This window comes from Salvia miltiorrhiza, chromosome 5 (genome assembly GCF_028751815.1).
Source record: "Salvia miltiorrhiza cultivar Shanhuang (shh) chromosome 5, IMPLAD_Smil_shh, whole genome shotgun sequence".
NCBI lineage: Eukaryota > Viridiplantae > Streptophyta > Magnoliopsida > Lamiales > Lamiaceae > Salvia > Salvia miltiorrhiza.
The window spans coordinates 35,798,600-35,819,054 of NC_080391.1; the positions used below are offsets into that span (position 1 = coordinate 35,798,600).

The window sequence follows — 20,455 nt, forward strand, 5'->3', positions numbered from 1 at the left end:
AGCCAGGATTTTCCAAAAGTTTTGTGGGGGAATTGGATTTGGGAACGTTTCATACCTGAGCGACGCTCGATTGTGTGCTGGCGCGTTATTCACCAACGCCTGCCGACGGTGGATAGTCTTATCCGCCGGGGAATTCAGGGTCCCAATCGTTGTGCGCTATGTGGGAAAGCGGAAGAGTCGATCAACCACTTGTTTTGGGATTGCGAGATGATTAAACCTATTTGGGGAGAATTCTTATATTAGTTTCAACAAGAGGATTTAAAGCATTGCGTTGATATTCACAGCTTCATGGTTAGCGCCTGGTCTTTGGATAGCAGTTCGTTGATCAAAGCTTTTTGGAAGGCGGGCATTGTTAACATTTTGTGGAAAATATGGGATTGTCGTAATCATGTTATTTTTGATGATTTGGAGTTTAATATCATTATGATTAGAAGTTTTATCAAGGTGAGTTTTAGAGAGATGGATCGGCACTTCAAGAAGTTGGGTAACTCCAATAATACCTGGTCGGATTATCTCATTTTGCGTTCTATTGGTGTGGCTACTCGCGCTAAGCCTCCGCCGACTATGATTGAGGTTTATTGGTGGCCTCCGGCTGTTAGTTGGATGAAGGTCAACACGGATGGTTCGGCTCATGGGGCGCCGGGGAGTATTGCAGCTGGTGGGGTTTTTAGAGACAGCTGGGGTTGGGTCCGAGGCTATTTTCACTTTAAGGGTGGGCGAGGTTTCGCTTTCGAAGCTGAGCTTCTGGCCGTGATCCATGCAATCTCGATTGCCCATAATCGAGGTTGGTTTTCTTTATGGGTGGAAGCTGATTCTGAGTATGTGGTTCGGCTTCTCCAGGCGAGAAGCATGGACGTTCCTTGGCGTTTCATGGGACTTTGGAAGCAAGCGATTATGAAAATTTCTGACTTCAATTTGCAGGTGTTGCATATTTACCGTGAAGGAAATAGGGCAGCGGACATCATGGCAAATCAAGACCGCGAAGAGGGGTGGTGGCCTTTTGCCATTGAGGAGATAAAGTTGGCGACCAACTTGGATATGGCGACGCATAGTGCGATTCGCATCAAGAATTAATTTAGCACAGGGTGTGCTGTTCTGGAGGCGTCTTGGGGAGCTAGTTGGCTGGATTGGTTTTCGGTTCTTGCCTTGCGAGGGCTTTGGTGTTCGGTGGTGAGCTTGTGGATGCTTTCTTTTCTACTACTGGTCGCAGCTGACGGCTGATTGTGAGCTTCGGCTGTTCGCTGCACCGGTGCTGTGATGCCTCTGGTTGTTGCAGCTGGTTTCTTGCTGCCGCTGTGTTCTTCGTACGCCATTAGAGGAGTCCACAGTGACGGCTTCCACCGGCCGCTGGGCTCTTCTTTGATGGGTGTTACCGACCGTGTGGCTCTGTTGGGTTGTTGTGGTCTTCCTGTTTTGTTTACGTTTGCGTTCGTGTTTGCTTTATCTTTGCGTTTTCTTTGGGGAAGAGCCGGGTTTGTTTGGGGACGATGGTTCGGCCGGAGTTCTGGAAAATTTCCCTTCCGCTCTTCCCCCTTTGTTTCGCTTTCGTCCTTTAGACGGGTACTCTTTTTCCTTTTTGCGGTTTTTCCCTCTGGGTTTTCTGCAAAAAGGTTTTAATGAGGCTCGGCCCTTAGTCTGCTTTTCCTGTGCTTTCAAGGGTTCTTTTTAGGTTTTTCTTTTTCCTTTTTTAATAAAAATCGCAGTTTAATAATAGAACTCCTTATATAAGTGATACACTATCTATATATAGACATATGTTACATTTTTATATAAATTACATTGGTTATATTAAAATATTAGATCACCAAAAATAAATTTGATATCAAATTTTAATTGTATTAATTTATATTAATATTATAAAACATATATATGCACATTTTGCGTGAGTTTAAAATTACATTTACCGCGCATGGCGCGGGAGGTACACTAGCATATATTAAAAAATAAAAATGGTTAAAACTTGTAGATGATTGAAAAAGTGGTTAAAAGTTGTAGACACTTTTGAAGAGTTGGCTACTTTTGCAAATCCTCCATTAAATTATTGTAATTTTATTTTAATTATTACTCCCTCCGTCCACAAAAAATATGTCACTTTACTTTCCGCACGGGTTTTAATAAAATATGAGTGAAGTTGGTAGTGGAGTAAGGGTCGCACTTAAAATGTGAGTGGAATGGTGTGAACCCTACTACTAAAAATGGATGTGGCATATTTTTTATGGACGGACGAAAAAGGAAATTGTGGCATATCTTTGGTGGACGGAGGGAGTATATTTTATTTTAATTAATGTAATATTAAAATTTAAATTTAATTAAATATTCGATTTTAAAATTGAAGAGGTTAATTTGAATGAAATGAAAATGAAATTTTAGAATCCATTTTAAAGCTTATTAATGTGGAAGGGTGGCTCTTACGTACACTATTCTCTTAGAGCCCTCAAAAGAGCTCTACCACTATGATGTTCTAAGTCGTCATAAAGCAAATCGCGATCGTTAGAGCAAGATTATTAAAAAATGTTGAGATCGACGGTCGTTCAATGGCCAGGCACAACTAGAGTGGGGGCTTTTTTTTTTTTTTTCCTTTTCCTTTTCCTTTTCCTTTTTGAAATAGTAGAATGGATTCTCAATCTACTTATAACATAATGAACGTATCTTAAGTAGACTCTGTAAGAATATATATTGATGGTTTTGAATACGGTTTTGCTTCTATCCACGAAAAGTATTTCACCTAAGAAAACGCTTAACATTATTCATTTTTGTCCAATTCAAACATATTCTATTGTACTCGCTTGTTCACAATTTAATATGCTATATTTTTTTTTATTTAAACGTCTTATTTCAGTAAATTATTTCTTTAAATGATAAATCACTACGTAACAAATATTTATACATAACTCATTGTTTACAGCAATGTCATTGTGGCCTTCTTTTTTATTTAAAAAATAATATCTTCGTTCTATTTCTTATTTTTTTAAAATATACTTTCAGAAAAGTTATTTTCTTTATTCTATTTTATATAAATTATTAGTTTCTTAACATTGAGTAATTTGATGACTATTGAGAAAAGCATGACGACCTCTCCAAACCCTAGCGCCGCCCTAAACCTTGATTTTTGATCCTTTCGCCGTTCGTTTTCCGGCCATGACGACGTCTCCGACTACGCTGGTTCGTAACAATCTTAACCTGCCGGTGGTCTCCTCTAACTTCGACCATCGTCCGTCGATGGCGCACAAGGAAAAGCACGTTGCTGACTTTTCAAGCAAGAAACCGAGTGGGGCTGCTGGGACCTCACGACAGGGAGAACTCTTGGGATTGTCTCAAGAGCAACGTCCTTCATACGCTAGGGTGACTGGCCCTAATACCAAACGACGCCCGGATATATCAGCGCATAAGTTTCAAGCGCTTAGGCCAATTCGACATGGGGAACATGGGAAGTTGGTAGTCCCTCGCGAACTGCAGGAGTATCAGTTGAATAAGTTCAAATATGCTTTGATCGGGCGATTGATTTTAAATAAAGGAGATAAACCGAGGCAGTCTCGCGACTTAAAGGCTGAACTACAATCTCTTTGGAAGATTTCCTCACCGTGGCAATTGATGTCAATGGGAAAAGGATTTTTTACCATTAAATTCCAATCTCAGGAAGATAAAGCGGTTGCTAAGGCTCATATGCTATGGGAGTTATCTGTCGGTTCTCTGAGACTACGGGAATGGGTCCGGTATTTCGATCCTTACAAGGAATCTTCCTCTCTTGCACAAGTTTGGGTGAGGATTTACTATCTCCCGGTGGAATTCTGGCATCCCGAAGTTATCTCGGGCATAGGACATTGGCTTGGGCAACCTCTTAAAATTGATAGTACTTCGATGACAGATGATGTTGCGCACTTTGTCAGAATTTTGGTGGAAATTGATTTGGCTCAACCGTTACCTGAAACGTTTACGGTGGATGGAGGGGATCGATCGTTTGTTGTTGAATTCTCTTATGAATACTTGCCTACATTCTGTACTCGATGTAAAATCACTGGACATACGGTGGAGAAGTGTCGTCGAGGAGTAAAGAATCAACAATCAAAAGCGGGGAGCAAGAAAGATGAACCAAAGAAACAAGAGTGGATTGATGTGGGGAAGCCTGATGGACCTGTGTTAAACTGTAATAACAGCTTCGAGGTGCTGAATGAGCAGGAGGGGATGGGTTCGGAAACTCAACCTCAGTTGGACCAGTTGGAACAGGCGGAAGTTCATTCACCTGTGGGTTTGGGGAATACTCTTAATAAAAGTGCTAATAAGATTGTGGAGCTTAATGAGACAAGGGAGACACATGCTGAGAAGCACGTGGAGTTGGATAGTCAAGAACCGACGCCTGCTCTTTTGGAAAAGAATAATTTGTCGAGTCCTGATCTGTTGGATGAACTTTGCAATAGAAATTTGATGGTTTCGGATACAGGGAAGAAAGTGGCCTCGCAGCAAGTGGATGGGGAAGTCGTTTTGGATCATTCCTTGGATAATGAATCTCGAAAAGAGGACTTGGAGGAGATTGTGGAGCATGCTAAAGAAAATCCTGTAGCGAGGGCGAGCAAGGATAATACTAAGAATTTGCAAGACCTGTTGGTTCAGCAAATCATTTCGGAGGAGACCTTGCGATCGCAAGCCACCAAGCGTGGAAGGGGTAGACCGAGAAAACAAGAGCAGTTGGCACGCAATCACAATTTGGCCTTGATGCAACAAGAAGAAAATATCAAAAACAGGCTTCGTAAATCGGTTGAGGCGGGACATAGTCCTAAAGAGTACGTCATTGATTATGGCAACTCGGCATGCATGCGCAGTATGGATAATGTGGTTAACAAACGCTGGGCAGATGAAGTGGAGTTGGAGGAACGCCACTCCACACAAATTTTTAATCCATGAATCTTCTGGTTTGGAACGTCCGTGGGTTAACGGACGATTCAAAGAGGGTGCTCAAGGAACATTGCTCCTCTTTTTCTCCCATTATTTTAGGCTTGATTGAGCCTAAGACTAGGATTCACAAAGTTCGTCAGAGCTTTTGGAGGTCGATCAACATGATACCCCGGCATCAAAATTGTAGGACTCCCCGTCGTCCTAATATCTGGTTCCTCACTCACCCCTCGGTGAATGTTACGATCGTTTTTTCTTCTGAGCAAACTGTTGTTGCGGATTGTGTTTGGTCTGCTCATAGCTTCCGCGTTGCTGTGGTTCATGGCGCCAATGATCATATTACGCGTCGTCAGCTTTGGTGCGAGCTTCTTAACTTTGTGGATGGGAATACCATTTTTATTGGGGACTTTAATGCTGTTACAGGAGCTCATGAGCGCATTAGTTTGGTCGCGCCCAACAGAACTTCTTGCGGTGAGTTCAAGGCTTTTATTGAGGCTTCGGGATTTATTGATTCTCCCTCGTCTGGGCTTCGCTTTACTTGGTCTGGTCGCAGGTTCTTCCCCAGGCATGTGGAATCACGTTTAGACAGAGCGCTGTTTTCCAATGGGTTTGCGGAGATGTGGGATGACATTGTTACTCATGCTTTGCCTAGAATGACGTCTGATCATGCGCCTCTTGTTTTGCAGTGCCGTGCAATTTCTCCTCCGACTAGGCGAACTTTTAAGTTCCTTAACATGTGAGTTTTCCATCCGGATTTTCAGAACTTGGTTACAACGTCGTGGAATGGTCAGGTGGATATTCGTTGCCCCATCTACAATGTGATGTTCAAACTTCGGCGGCTCAGGGGAGATCTTCGACAGTGGAACAAGAATGTTTTCGGCAATGTTGACACTCAGTTAAAGGGGAAGCAGGATGAGTTGCTCGAGATTCAGCAGAGGATTTCGAATGATGGGTACTCTGATTTGATTTTTGATGAGGAGATTAATGCTCAGGCTCAACTCAACGCTCTTCTGGATAGAAAAAACAGTCTTTTGCAGCAGAAAAGCAGGGCGAATTGGCTTACTGATGGAGACCGTAATTCTGCTTTTTTTCATCGCATTATTAAATTTCGGAAGCCGAATCAGTACATCCAACATCTCAGGATCGGGGATCGGATTTCGTATAATAGGGATGAAATCCAAAATCATATTATTGATTTCTTCTCTAATCTTTTTAAGGAGGAGAGGCCGCGCGTGATTGATAGGACTATGCTTGAAGCTATCATCGACTGCTCTGTCACTGAGGAGCAGAATAGCTATCTTACACGTGTTCCAGATGAGGAGGAGATAGCGGCTTCGGTCTTTGGTATGGATGCTGCTAGCGCTCCGGGACCTGATGGTTTTTCGGGACGGTTCTTTCAAAATTGTTGGGATATTATCAAGAAAGACATCTTAGCTGCGGTGCGTGCTTTCTTTGTCAATTCCTATTTGCCTTCTGGTTATAATGCTACCACGCTTATCTTGATACCGAAAAAGGAAACGGTGGATTCGGTGGCTGATCTCCGCCCTATTATTCTGTCCAACTTTTTCTTTAAAATTATCTCGAAGATCATGGCTACTAGATTAAGTGTGGTAGCTGGTGCTTGCGTCTCCCAGAATCAATTTGGTTTCATCAATGGCCGTAACATCCATGACTGCATTGCTTTGGGTTCGGAAGGTTTTAGTTGTATGAACCGTACGGGCCGCAAATCTAACTTTGCTTGCAAGATTGATATTAGAAAAGCTTTTGATACGATGTGCTGGGAGTTCATTTTACAGGTGCTTCGTGTTAAGGGGTTTCATGAGACGTTCATCAGATGGATTGGTGTTATTTTTACTTCTGCGCGTATCTCCATTCTCTACAATGGGCAGCTCAGTGGCTACTTTGAGTGTTCAAGAGGGGTGCGTCAGGGAGACCCTCTCTCGCCTATTCTTTTTGGTATAGCGGAAGATGTGCTCAGTCATTTGTTTTTGAATTGTGTTTATTCTGGACATTTAATTCCTATGGGCTATAGTCGCGGCTCCAACTTTCCCACACACTTATTATACGCGGATGATATCTTGCTTTTCTGTAAAGCTTCTGAGAAAAATGCCAGGAAGATTAAGCAGATTTTGGATCTTTATGCTGAGTTGTCTGGGCAGATTTGCAATCCCGAGAAGTCGCAAATTTTCTTTTCCTCTAAAGTGGCGCACGCCACAAGGAATAGGATCTTGAGTGCGTTAGGGTTTGCTATTGGTACTCTCCCGGTCAGTTATCTTGGGGTGCCTCTTTTCACTGGCAGAACTAGAGCTTCGTATTTCCTGAGCATACATGATAGAATTGTTACAAAATTTTCTCGCTGGAAAGGGATGCATTTATCCATGGCTGGGCGTATTTGCCTTGTTCGTTCGGTGATTCAAAGTTCGGTGACGCATTCTATGATGATTTTTCGTTGGCCGAAATCTCTTATTTATAGTCTGGACAGGAAGTGTAAAAACTTCATCTGGACTGGGAACGTTGATAAGAGGCCGTCCTGTACTGTGAGCTGGTCTCGGGTGTGTGCGCCGAGAGCGGAAGGAGGTTTGGGTATTCGCTCGTTTTCCCTAATGAACAATAGTTTCCTGATGAAGATGGCGTGGAAGATGGTGCAGGGTCTTGATTTTGCCTCATCTATTCTTCGCACTCGTTATCTCAATCGTTTTGGGTACGCGAAGTTGGATCTGGCTGCGTCCCCGATTTGGAATGGTATGAAGAGGCATGTCAATCAACTGGTTGATAATTCTTACTCTTATATTGGGATGGGATCCAATACTTACTTCTGGAAGGATGACTGGCTCGGATATAAGTTGATCGATAAACTTCATATTCCCTTGTTTATGCATGATTTCCTGAATCAAGCTGTTGAGGATTACTTCTACGATGGTGTGTGGCATTTCACTGCGGATTTCGTTTTGACTTTCCCTGATATTGTGATTGATATTTTGCTTCTGCCGATTGGGGAAGGACACGATTCTAGGTTTTGGAAATCGTCCATCTCTGGTAAGGTCACTGCAGCCTCGGCATACGCTGCAAATTCCAGTAGTCACCCCAAAGTCTGTTGGGGATCGTGGATTTGGGAACGTTTTATCCCTGACCGTCGTTCTTTGATTGCTTGGAGAGTTATTCACAAAAGATTGCCCACGCAAGATTGTCTTATTCGTAATGGCACTCTGGTGGGGCCTAATAGGTGCGCTATTTGCTGTTCGGCGGAGGAATCCATAGATCATTTGTTTTGGAACTGTTCGGCGGCGAATTTGGCTTGGCAGGAGTTGTTAAGTTGGTTTAACAAGGAAGAGCTTTTGCATTGTTCGGATATTCATAGTGCTATGGTAGCTGCTTGGACCTCTACCTTCAGCACTCAAGTGGCTTCCTTTTGGAAAGCAGGAATTATCAATCTCCTTTGGAAAATTTGGGATTCCCGGAATCAAGTGATTTTCAATGATCAGAGTTACCAGCATCGAAGCATTACTAATTTTGTTAAGGTGGCTTTCAAAGAGATGGAGATGAATTTCACTAAATTAGGCACTTCGAATAATTCGTGGGCAGACTATATTATTTTGAGACGTATTGGCGTGAGTTCGCGTGCGGCTCCCCCTCCGGAAATGATTGAGGTACACTGGTGGCCTCCTGCTGGTCCTTGGATTAAGGCCAATACTGATGGTTCGGCTTTAGGAACTCCGGGCAGCATTGCCGCAGGCGGGGTCTTTCGGGATTGCCGAGGATGGGTACGTGGGTGCTTCCACTTCAAAGGTGGGATCGGGTTCGCGTTTGAAGCGGAACTCTTAGCGGTAATTTATGCTGTGAATATCGCACACCACAGAGGCTGGCTTTGGCTTTGGATTGAATCAGATTCGGCTTATATTGTTTGTCTCTTGAGTTCGCGCTCCGTGGAGGTTCCGTGGAGGTTTTTGGCGGCTTGGAAGAGAACTTTGTTTCTTCTTTCGGATTTCCGTCTCCAAGTTTCGCACATCTTTCACGAAGGTAATTGTGTCGCTGACTTAATGGCGAATCCGGACCGCGTGGAGGGGTGGTGGCCTTTTGCGTTGAACGAAATTAAACAAGCGGCCATCTTGGACATGGCCACTCATAGTCATGTTCGAATTAAAAGGTGATTGGTTCGGCAAGGGGATGGAGTTGAGCTGCTGCTCGACTCGCTTTCTGGCTTTTGGTCGAACAGTTGGTGCCCTGTTTTTGGTTGGGGTCTATGGCTTTCCGTCGAGCAGTTGGTGCTCTGCGTCGGGCTGTTCTTCGAGAGGTGGGTGTTCGGCGATGGTGGAGGGACCTTTCGTCGAGCACTTGGCGTCTGCTCACAGTTTCAAAGGCTGCTGCTTCTGCGGAGTTTAGTGGTGGTGAGCCTACGCTCGCCTATGCTGCTGCGGCTTTTCTTTTTGAGCTCGGTTTCGGAGAGCTCAGTTCCTTGCTCTGGTTTGGTTTTTCGTAGTTTGTTAGTTTTTGGCGACGGCGTTTCTCCGGCCGAAACTTTCAGACTCTTGGGTCCGCTCGATGGAGTCTATCGGCGACGGCGTATTACCGGCCGTGTGACCCCTGTTGGTGGACTTTTTTCTTTCTTGGTTGAGAGCTATCGGCGACGGCGTCTCACCGGCCGCGTAACTCTCTTTTTGGCTTGTGTTGTGACTACGGCGACGGCGTCTAACCGGCCGTGTCACTTGGTTTTTTGGTCTTTGGGCTTTTTGGCGACGGCGTCTCACCGGCCTTTTTGCCCTTGTTTCTGTCTCTTTGTTGGGGGGAGAGCCGGGATAGTTTGGGGACGATGGTTAGGCCGGAGTTCCGGAAACTTTCCATTCCGCTCTCTTCCTTTTTTTCGTTTTCTCTGTAGACGGGTACTCTTTTTCCTTTTCACGGTTTTTTCCATTGGGTTTTCCGTGGAAAGGTTTTAATGAGGCTCGGCCCTTAGTCTGCTTTTCCTGTGCTTTCAAGGGTTTTTTTAGGTTTTTTCTTTTTCTTTTTCTTAATAAAATCGCAGTTTAATAATTGACATGCAGATCATGTGGCTTATAAAATTGAGATGAAGGGAGTATATTAAACTAGTAAGTGGCGCCTCAATATACTACACTTGGTACTTTATTCCATGAAATCAAATATTAAACTTTAACTAGTTTGAAAGATGAATATTTTTCCATATGGCTTCAATATTTTCTTATGGCGATAGATTTCACAAAACATTGATTAATTGTCGTTGTGAATATGTTGGTGCTCAGACAAAATTCTCCATGATTAAAAAGTATTGACGTCAAGCCATATACCAAAATATTCGTATTTCAAACTCGTCAAAGTCCAATATTTGATTGTTCGAATTAAGAGTTCAAACATTGAACGAAAGATTTATTTGAAAACGAAAATGTAATGAATCAGTTGCTTTAATCCTGATTGCAACAAATTAAAAGGTTTAGTGTCGCATGGCATCGCCACAATTTGAAAGTTGTATATTGTAATTAAAATTTGTCCCAAGCCTCACACCCATCAAATACAATATTTTTTTAATCTAATGACGAAACATCCGCGACAAGTGATTCATTTAAATAGAGAAAAATGTTGGTATGCTTGAAGAGCTGTGAAATGTAGGTCTCTTCCTTTGGGACCACACCCGCTATTTATGAATCCAACTCTCGTTGTCTTCCGCTTTATTCCTAGCTTCGCCTCATTCTCATTACGCTTTTCAGTTTATATATGTTGCTTTCATTGACCACCAAATCAATCTCATTTCCTCAACACTTTATTTATTGACCACCAAATCAAATCCTAGATTGGCTCCACAATCCCAATTCAATATTTTCATATTGGTGAAAGAGAGCTAGCAAAAAAGAGGTTTTGGTAACTTTAAAATTTTCGGGAAAAAATTTGGGATAAATTATTTATTTGCAGTTGGAGTTCTTGCCTGTTAGATGTTCAGCATGTCATATTCGCTAAAGATTGATAAATTAGTTATGTTAGATGGGTGTTGCGATATGTTTAACAATGTCAGTTCTGATTAGATTCCAAAACCCCATCAAGATAATCGATCGAGATACCTGTCTTGTATAATTCGTTAAACAACTATTAGACTTAATTAGGCAGGTTCTACTAGCGCTCAACCAAACTCCATGAGCTTGGTATGGAAAATTTTCCAATACTTGATTTTTGTACCTATATTACATCAAACTAAGATTCTAGTTTTGTTTGTTAATTAAGGGAAAGCTTGCACATATGTACGTGAATGATATGATGATAACATAAAACGATGAAAAGGAAGTTGAAAAACTCAAAGACGAGCTTGTGATTATGAAATTTGACATAGAAGCGATGAGTCAGAAGAATGGAATTTTTAATTGTCTATGCTAAGACGCTAGCTGTTCGGTTTTGGATTAAACAAACGCCAAAGTTGGTCACTCCTCTTGATGAAAACTTTAAGCTGAGGAGTACTAAAGAATGATGATAAGCTGTTCCTAGCTAATCCTCATCTTGTTGGAAAAATAGAGGCAGCAAAAAGGATTTTGATGTATATCATACTCAAACTCCTCATTTTCTATTTTTCAAGAAGATTTTGCTACTCAAGAATGTGCATGTTTAGTTGCAAATTAGTGCTTATTGATGACTTATATATTCGTGCATTAATCAAGTCAGCTGCAATTTTTGAAGATAACCTATTATATATCAAACTTGCAAATGAATTTAATGACATGACAATTTCCCCACGCCGAAAGCTGAATATAGATTGTTCCCTCACTGGAGAGAGCACCAAGATGGAGCTCAAACCATTGCCTACACTACACATTTGGAGTATATCTATCTTGAAGCTTTTTTGATAAATTAACAATATTAAATAAAGAAATTTAAAGATCACACCACAGAGGACTTGAACCGAAGACCTTTTAGCCGTGGGAAAAACCCAAATACCTTTGATATTTTAATTGTTTATTATATTTTCTATTTAATTACTAATTTAATTAGTAAACAATTATAATCGAATTTTTATTTATTTATTTATCATTGTGGTTGATCTACAATAGTTCTTTTAAAATTTTTATTTTGTTTATAACTATATTTGTGAATTGATGATCTAATTTGATGCTAATTAATTTAATTTATTTTTTAACATTAACAAAAAAATATTAAAATTTAAAAAATAAAAATTGTTGGACAGATTTGGTCTTACCACCTGATGGGCCGAGGGAAGCTAGGTTGGGCTAGCTAATTTGTATCTCGATCAATTTCGGCCCAAATCAACCCAGCTGGCCCATTTTGATCCCAAAGTCTTGTGGTGAAAGGAAAGTTACAACAAGTGTATTTCTCTCTGTCTTATACATTAGTACATACTTACTTGAAACCAATAATTTATATTAAAAAATTATCGTTGGAAATTTTGTTTTGAGCCACAAAGTGAAGATTAAAGGTCAATATATTTTTATATTTTTTAAAAATTCAAATTATATTTTTCATCAATTTTAAACACAAATGATCTTTTCCATCAATTTTTATTTGTTTTGAATGTGATGATACTGTTGTAGTTGGATGATTCCAATATCCATCGACTGTGACGACTAATAAGATTGTGATAAAATAGTATACAACAAAAGTGAGTAGATAGAAAATTAAATAGAGAGAGTCAGGTGCAGGAGGGGCGTTTGGTTGGCAACATAAGACGATCAATAAGGCCGCGCAGTCTGTCGGCGCCAGGACCTGGTGTGAGCATCCTAGGATTCCCAACCTCGGAGCATAGAGGTTTGCCCGCACACCAACCACCCGGAGTGAAGCTCCCATTCTTCCCCAGTAACTCCTTGTCAATCTTGTCCAATACAGGGGACTTCCCACTGAACTTCCGAGCAAAGGCGGCGCCGCTTCGGATCATCCTTGTTGCATCGGCAAGGGAGACTGTACGAGGATGCTGCCTCGGCGGATTATCCCACGGTATGAAGTGCAAATCGCTGTTTAAAACCGTATGCGCGAATTGGCGAGTGTTGCATATCACAGTCTGGAAATAGCCCTCAGGCGAAGACACGTAGTTGGTGTAATACATGAGAAGGGTTCTCGGGAGGTTGTCCCAACCCCACACACAGTACTCCACGAAATCACGCGACAAAATCATCCAAGCTGAACCTGCACCATTCCATATATCAACATTCAATGAATTCCATTTGAAATTAATTAGCATATACTCCCTCCCTCCCACTCTAATAGGCTCACTTCTTTCACGGAGATTAAGAAACTTATGTTTTAGTAGTAAACTGGTGTGGTCCACACCAATTAAGTACACTTTTTTTACTCAAAATAGAAAATGAGCCTATTCTAGTAGGACGTCCCAAAAAGAAAAACGAGTTTATTAGAGTGGGACGGAAGGAGTATATAATTAATATACTAACCTTCAAATTGTTTGAAGGCTGTTGGTAAGCTTCTCTTAGGCCAGACCCGGAATATATCGGACTTGTCTTTCTCATAGAGTCCCGGATCTATATATAAAGGCATTGCTCTAAGATACCTACATTATTACAGATATACATACACCTAAAGCATTAGCAGCCGACCTTCAACCTCAAGCAAGGAATATTTACTACTCACAACTTACTTTTTCCATCCAAGATTGCTCGTATGGTGAAGGAAATTGACATCTCTTTTTAAAGTTGAGAAAGTGTGGATGAGATCTGTAACAACGACAAAAATGAGAGGATAATGAAGTAGCTAGTTATAGGAGATAATAAAGGGAATTATTACCATCTTGAGTGAGCAGAGGATAATCGGAGGCACTAAGATTAATAAACCAGTCCCAATCTTTGTATCTCCTGAGAAGAATAGCGCAGGCGTGCAAGGTATTAGCCACCATGGTAGGGCCTCTGTAGGTCACCATATTAGCCTTGTCATGCATATACACATTCCCAACCTCTTGAAAAACAGGATGCATTCTCACAAGGGATGCCAGCTCCTGTCTCTCTTGTGCAGGCGACTCGAGATCCAAATGCACCACGTAATAGTTCATAGGGTGGTACAAAGCATGAAGAGTCCTCCAGAGTTTGTACAGATCGCCTTTGGATCCAGAGATGAGATACGCGAATCTCGGCATGGGAGGAGGAGGAGGAGTCGCATTGGTCGTAGAACAAGAGGTGAATGGATCGGCCATGGTGCGAGGTTGGAAAAGTGTTAGGATTGAATTGACTGTGTTGATATAGGAGACGAGCCTCAAGTTGAGCAAGGTGGCCGCAACGAAGATGGCCACTAATGAAGTGAGGAAAAGAGGGAACATCCATTTCTTCTTCTCTGCGTTTAAGAATCCCATGCCTTTCATCCCCTTCAATTCATCACTTTGTTACGTTGTTCAACTACTAAAATAGCCACCCAAGTGCTGACCCCTGCTGCAATATCGACTGCAGGATTCAGAAAAAGGGATCAACATCATGTTTGTTTTTGACTTCAATCAAGGATCTTGGCTAAAATTCTTTTTTTTTTTTTTCCACTCGTAACTCGGATGGGATCCTCAATTCCAACTTTGTGTTCCATCATTTGTATCACTATTAATTTTACTATTTTTAATAATTTTTTATTATATAACTTTTTTTTCGTTAAACAAATACATCTATACTATATTAAAAAAGGAGTTTCCAATTTGAAATCAATTTCAAAATTGGATGACAATTTTGTAGTTATGATAAAATTGAAAATTAATTTATAAGCTATACATCTTTTTTTTCTTCTTTTTCTTTAACTTCTTATTTTTCTATTTTATTTCTTTTTTAAAATTGTAAAATTAGACTAATTATAAAATATTTGATATGCATATCAAATTAAAGATCATGACAAGAGCTTTAATTTGATATATGTTATGTAAATATTGGATTTAAAATATAAAATTATATTTATTTAAAGATTAAAACTTCAGAAAATTTTCTCTCATCTCTCCTCTTTTTTTTGAATAAATCTATTTTTTTCAATTATCTTTTAACTTATATTGTTTTCTTTTTACACAATATCATTTTTTTATTAATATGAATTATTATTTATTATTTTTATATTAAACTAAAATATGTTTATCTTAAATTATAGTATTTTTTATTATATTTAGAATTTTTATATAATAATCAAATGATAATCAATTTTATATATAATAAAATATAAAAATATTTTTCGTGCGTTGCACGAGTGCAAATGCTACTTAAATGTAAAGAATAATTATAAATTCTAATTGAATTAAGAAATTTTAATTAATAATTATAAAATTAAATTAAATTACAATATATTGAAATTGAAAATAAATAATTAATTGTGGTACACTAAAGTTGTGATAAAGGATTGCCGGTGAAACTATTGGAACAAATTTGTGAACATCCCGATTGTGGTGATTGATTCTCATTATTCATTAAAAAATTTAAAATTGCTCGTAAAATCTTCACAAAATCATGAAAATTGACTAAATGGTTAAATTAATTTTAGTTTCTTTTGTGAAAAATAAAAACGGGTTCAGTTATGGAATCATTCGCCTAACATTAAGACACCTCTTTAAGCACTATCCTTGAGGGACTAATATTACGTTCAATTCAATAACCTCAGTCAAAATTGCATTGCCGGCCAAAAAAGCAATATAAGTAAATGATATATTTTTTGGCCAAAAATCATTTGGGACTTACTTTAATAGACGAAAACACCTATATCGTTAACAACCGAAAAACTAAGGAAAAACAAATACAATACTTTCTTATATATAACATTTATAGTAGTATTAATACCACCATTTCAATCATGATCATAAATTAAAATATTTTATCAATTGCAATTTCATGCTCTTGATATAGAATAGTTATAGCAAAACATGACATTAAATATTGCAAAAAATATGCATTTAAATTTTAAAATTTATATACTATCATTTATAAATATTTATATTATGTTATAACTGTAGATAACATTATATGCTATAATTATATATTAAGGTGCCACAGGATAAAACAATTACTTAATTTAAATAATATTTAAAACTCTATTTTTAATATATATAAATGTCAATCTAATATTCATTTTTTAATTGAAATATATATATATATATATATATATATATATATAATTATTCAATATAATTTTAAAGAGTTCTAAACTGAGTCAATATAATTTTCTATACTTAAATTGCATTAAAAAATATTATAATTAAAAAATTATATAAATAAAAAAGCATAAAAAATAAAAATATTGAAAGTGAAATAAAATCAAAATAAAAAAGAAAACAAAGAAAAAGAACTCGATGCGAGGAGAGAGAAATTATAGAACATGAAAGAATTTTTGTTTTTTTATTAATTTCAACCTTTAAACATTTATAACTTATTCCTTTCAAATTTATTTATTGTCATTTTTACATCAAATTAAAGATCTTATCTTAAACTTTAATTTAAGATGCATATTGGATAGTAGTATTTCTTATGAATCAAATATAATGATATTTAGAAAATACTTAAAATAGAAAGAAGAAAACAGGAGAAGAGAGAAATTTTAGCGCCCAAATCTATTATAAAAACTACACTTCCATATAATAGATTGATTATATTATTAAGGGGAGGAATTCCCACACCGGTTGATGAGGTCGAGATATCTGGATAAGTTTGGTCACGCCAAAAAACATGTGGCTAATTCTTCGGTTTGGGTTGGCTTGAAACATGAGGTTGACGGTCTGGTGAATCGTTCTTTTGCGGAGATTGGAGACGGCGTCAATACTTTATTTTGGACGGATGATTGGTTGGGCTATAGGCTGTGCGATCGACTTTCGGTTCCTTCATACCTTCATGGGCTGCTCACGCATTCGGTGGCAGATTACTACTTCGATGATTGTTGGCATTTTTCTGAAAATTTTGTGCTTAGTTTTCCTGAGATTGTTTATGATATTCTTATTCTCCCGATGAATTCTGGACCGGATATTAGGTTTTGGAAACCTTCCCTTAGTGGCAATGTTACTTCTGCGCTTGCCTTTGCTAATAGCTGCCATAAGTTTCCTAAAGTGTATTGGGGCAAATGGATTTGGGATGCGGCGATTCCTGTGAGAAGATCGTTGGTTTGTTGGCGGATCATTCATGGTCGCCTACCGACCATGGATTGCTTGATTAGACAAGGCCTGGTGGCTCCCAATGCTTGTCCAATTTGTTGGAACGCCGCGGAGACTATCTCACACATTTTTTGGGAATGTAGGGAGGTTCGGCAGATCTGGGGAGTTTTTTTGGGTTGGTTTGGGCAGTCCATGCTGTTGAATTGTTTTGATATCACTAGTTTCCTTGCCTTGGCTTGGAATGTTTCTTTCAGTTCGCTGCTTCATCGTCTTTGGAAGGTGGGCATTATAAGTCTTCTTTGGATTATTTGGCAAAGTCGTAACAATGCTACCTTTGATGACAAGGCTTTCTCAAGGATTGGGGTTTTAGCGACGCTCAAAACTTTCTTCAAAGAAACTAATGGGGTTTCGAATCTTGGTTGCATGTCAAATGATTGGACGGATTATCTCACTATTCGAGCGGTTGGGGTCAAATCCAGATGTGCTCCACCCCCGGATTACATCGCGGTGCATTGGTGGCCTCCGGATATTAATTGGATGAAGGTTAACACCGATGGGTCGGCGACGGGGGCGCCGGGATTAATCGCTGCTGGAGGTGTTTTTCGCGACCATACGGCCACGGTTTGCGGATGTTTTCACATTAAGGGAGGTTCGGGTTTTGCTCTGGAAGCCGAGCTGTTGGCGGTGATCACGGCAATTGCCATTGCTCGCTGTCGCGGTTGGAATCGCCTGTGGGTGGAGGCTGACTCCACTTATGTGGTGGAACTTCTCACGCGTCGCTCTTTGGATGTACCTTGGAGATTTATGGTGAGCTGGAAAGCGACGCTCAAGCGTCTCACGGAGATGGAGCTACGGACTTCACATATTTACCAGGAGGGGAACGCGGCTGCTGATCTTATGGCGCATTCGTCCCGAACGGAAGGGTGGTGGCCTGGGGTTATTGGTGATATTCAAGAAGCTGTGACGATGGACATGGCTACGCACAGTCACTGGCGTCGTGTTTAGTCGGTGGGGACGGTGTCAGGGTGGCTGGGTATGCTGGGTGAACAGCGTGGAGTCTGGGCTTGCTGGTGGCGGAGGGTTCGGAGTTGCTGCGGTTGTTCTGACCTTGCGTCGAACACCTGGTGGTCAGGTGGGTTTTTCTGGCGGTTTTCGGTTTTGGGGGGAGCTCCAGCGTACGTTTCAACGGGAAGGTTTCCTTGCTGTTGGCTTCTGGAGAACTACGGCGACGGCGTATAACCGGCCGGATAGTTCTCCTTTGTCGGGGCTGCGCTGGTTGGTGTCAGATGGTTTGGAGTTGCTGCGGTTTTTCGTCGAGCACCTGGGGGTCAGGTTGTCTTTCAGGTGGATCTTGGGTTTGGGCGGAGCTCCGGCGACGGCGTATAACCGGCCGGATGGCTCCTTGCTTGCGGGTTGTGTCGGGGTTTTTGGAGAGCCACGGCGACAGCATTTAACCGGCCGGAGTGCTCTCCTTTTTTCTTCGTTCTCTTTGTGTTTAATTTTGTTCTCACGGCGACGGCGTCTAACCGGCCGTGTGTTTTGTGTTTTTTGTTGGTTGGGCTTTTGGCGACGGCGTCTTACCGGCCTCTTGCCTTGTTGTTTGCGTTGGTGGAGAGCCGGGATTGTTTGGGGACGATGGTTAGGCCGGAGTTCCGTAAACCTTCCCTTCCGCTCTCTTCCCCTTCTTTGGTTTTCGTTTGCTAGACAGGTACTCTTTTTCCTCTTCTCGGTTTTTCCCTTTGGGGTTTTTCGAGAAAAGGTTTTAACGAGGCTCGGCCCTTAGTCAGCTTTCTTGTGCTTTCAAGGGTTTTTGAGGTTTTTCTTTTTATAAAATCGCAGTTTATATATCACTTTTGAAATAATTATTATTTTACTCTTTCTATTTCTCAAAATCTTATCAATTTTATCATTTTGATTCGTTCCTAAAAAATTTACCCAATTTTATTTCTAGTAAGATTACCTTCACCCACCCTTAATTTTAATTCTTAATATTATATATTCATTATTTACAAAATCAGTCATTGGACCCACCCTCAAATTCAATCATAAAGTGAGCAAAATACTCGAAATTCGAATATCCGATTCGAACCAAACCAAAATGTAAATTTTGGTTCGAATTTTTTAGATTTTCGAATAATATCGAATTGATACTTTTAAAATTCAAAAAAATCTGAAATTTGAATTATATTTTATAATATAAATAATATTATAATTAACATTACACACACACACACACACACACACATATATATATATATATATTAATTTTAAATAGATAATTTTTTCTAAATTATAACCTTACACTCTCATCTTCTTACACTCTCATCTTGATCGATTATAATTAATGGTTATGACCTTAATTTTATCGTAATTATTTAATTGGATAGGTTGATATGTATTTCGGATATTTCAAATTTTTTATTTTTGATTTTCGAATCTTTTTCACATTTTAAATTTTTTGATTAGGATCGAATTTTATCCAAAATTTTTCGAATTTTTGAATATAGAATTTTGGATAATAATAATATGGCTTGAATCCGATTGAATTTTAAGAAAATTTTGAATTTTCGAATTGGATTAAGCAAAAATTCGATCCAAAACCCAAATTCATCAAATCACTTTAATATTACAATATAAGTGAAATTCTCATTTCACTCGTAAAACATTCTATCATATAATCAAAACTTGTGTTATTCTTGAATAGGTAAGTTTTTGAAGGACGAATAGAATATTATATATGCAAACACAACCCATAGAGAAGATTAGTCTTAAAAAACTATGTATAATTAAGAGTTTATAGAGCTGGCGGCTGCCCGGCCCCTTCACTGTTTACCTTCAATGCAATTGAGCCGACAAATTTGGTGCCGATATTCAGTAAACAATTGGCCACACAAATTGAGAACCCACCAATAATAGCATATTTCAAAGTTTAATGACTCTTCATATAATGAAGATTTCTGAAGAAACCCAATTCAGAGCAAACTCATGAAATTATTAAATTAATAACACTCGAATACATTTAAGTGGAGTCGAAAATATTTTATAATTTACATTCCTCCAAAACTCCCACTTGGCCATATTTTTCTTACACACATGTTTTCAGACCCTAAGATAACACAACTTATAATAACTATTAAAAATCGGTGTTTATGAGTTTTTTATAGTGTTCCACCAGTGAAAACATGTTTATGCATACGTAAACATCATAAAATACAAAGAAGAAAAGGAATGAAAAAGAGACGAACCTTTTATTTGTTGTGAATAATTTTTAGAGATCCTAGAGCATTCCGCCTCGGCAGCATATAAGACGAGTGGGAGAGAAAAATACTATATGGTGAATAATATCGAGTATAAATGCTGGGTTTTCGTTTACTTTTTGAAGATTAATTACAGTGATCTAATACCAAGTTTGGATTTTGTGACGTAGTAAATAAGATTGATTAAATAGATCTCGATGGTACTATTAAACAATTTTGACTTGATTGGTTGGGTATGATCATATATATTGACTATTGAGATTAT

General features: G+C 39.3%; 3 protein-coding genes across 3 annotated transcripts; 2 read left to right on the plus strand and 1 right to left on the minus strand.

The window, feature by feature from the left end:
* Positions 1 to 288: 288 nt before the first annotated feature.
* LOC131025856 (uncharacterized) lies at positions 289 to 1,074 on the plus strand. Its single transcript, XM_057955642.1, has one exon. It carries the CDS (start codon positions 289 to 291, stop codon positions 1,072 to 1,074), a length of 786 nt encoding a protein of 261 aa, XP_057811625.1.
* Positions 1,075 to 3,138: 2,064 nt separating this feature from the next.
* Positions 3,139 to 4,899, plus strand: LOC131025857 (uncharacterized). Its single transcript, XM_057955643.1, has one exon. It carries the CDS (start codon positions 3,139 to 3,141, stop codon positions 4,897 to 4,899), a length of 1,761 nt encoding a protein of 586 aa, XP_057811626.1.
* Positions 4,900 to 12,455: 7,556 nt separating this feature from the next.
* Positions 12,456 to 20,455, minus strand: LOC130987019 (beta-glucuronosyltransferase GlcAT14A-like). The gene is made up of 5 exons (XM_057910579.1): positions 20,179 to 20,455; positions 13,630 to 14,276; positions 13,484 to 13,559; positions 13,281 to 13,396; positions 12,456 to 13,017 (listed from the first exon to the last, which is right to left on the minus strand). The coding sequence occupies exons 2-5, from the start codon at positions 14,195 to 14,197 to the stop codon at positions 12,527 to 12,529; spliced, it is 1,251 nt and encodes a 416-aa protein (XP_057766562.1). The 5' UTR covers positions 14,198 to 14,276; positions 20,179 to 20,455; the 3' UTR covers positions 12,456 to 12,526.

Excerpts from the sequence above, each read along its gene's own strand:
- LOC131025856 (XM_057955642.1), top strand. The coding sequence starts at position 289 with ATGGTTAGCGCCTGGTCTTTGGATAGCAGTTCGTTGATCAAAGCTTTT.
- LOC131025857 (XM_057955643.1), top strand. The coding sequence starts at position 3,139 with ATGACGACGTCTCCGACTACGCTGGTTCGTAACAATCTTAACCTGCCG.
- LOC130987019 (XM_057910579.1), bottom strand. The coding sequence starts at position 14,197 with ATGAAAGGCATGGGATTCTTAAACGCAGAGAAGAAGAAATGGATGTTC. Across the intron at positions 13,397-13,483 it reads AGCAATCTTGGATGGAAAAA|GTATCTTAGAGCAATGCCTT; the intron begins GTAAGTTGTGAG and ends GTAATAATGTAG. Across the intron at positions 13,018-13,280 it reads AGCCTTCAAACAATTTGAAG|GTTCAGCTTGGATGATTTTG; the intron begins GTTAGTATATTA and ends GGAATGGTGCAG.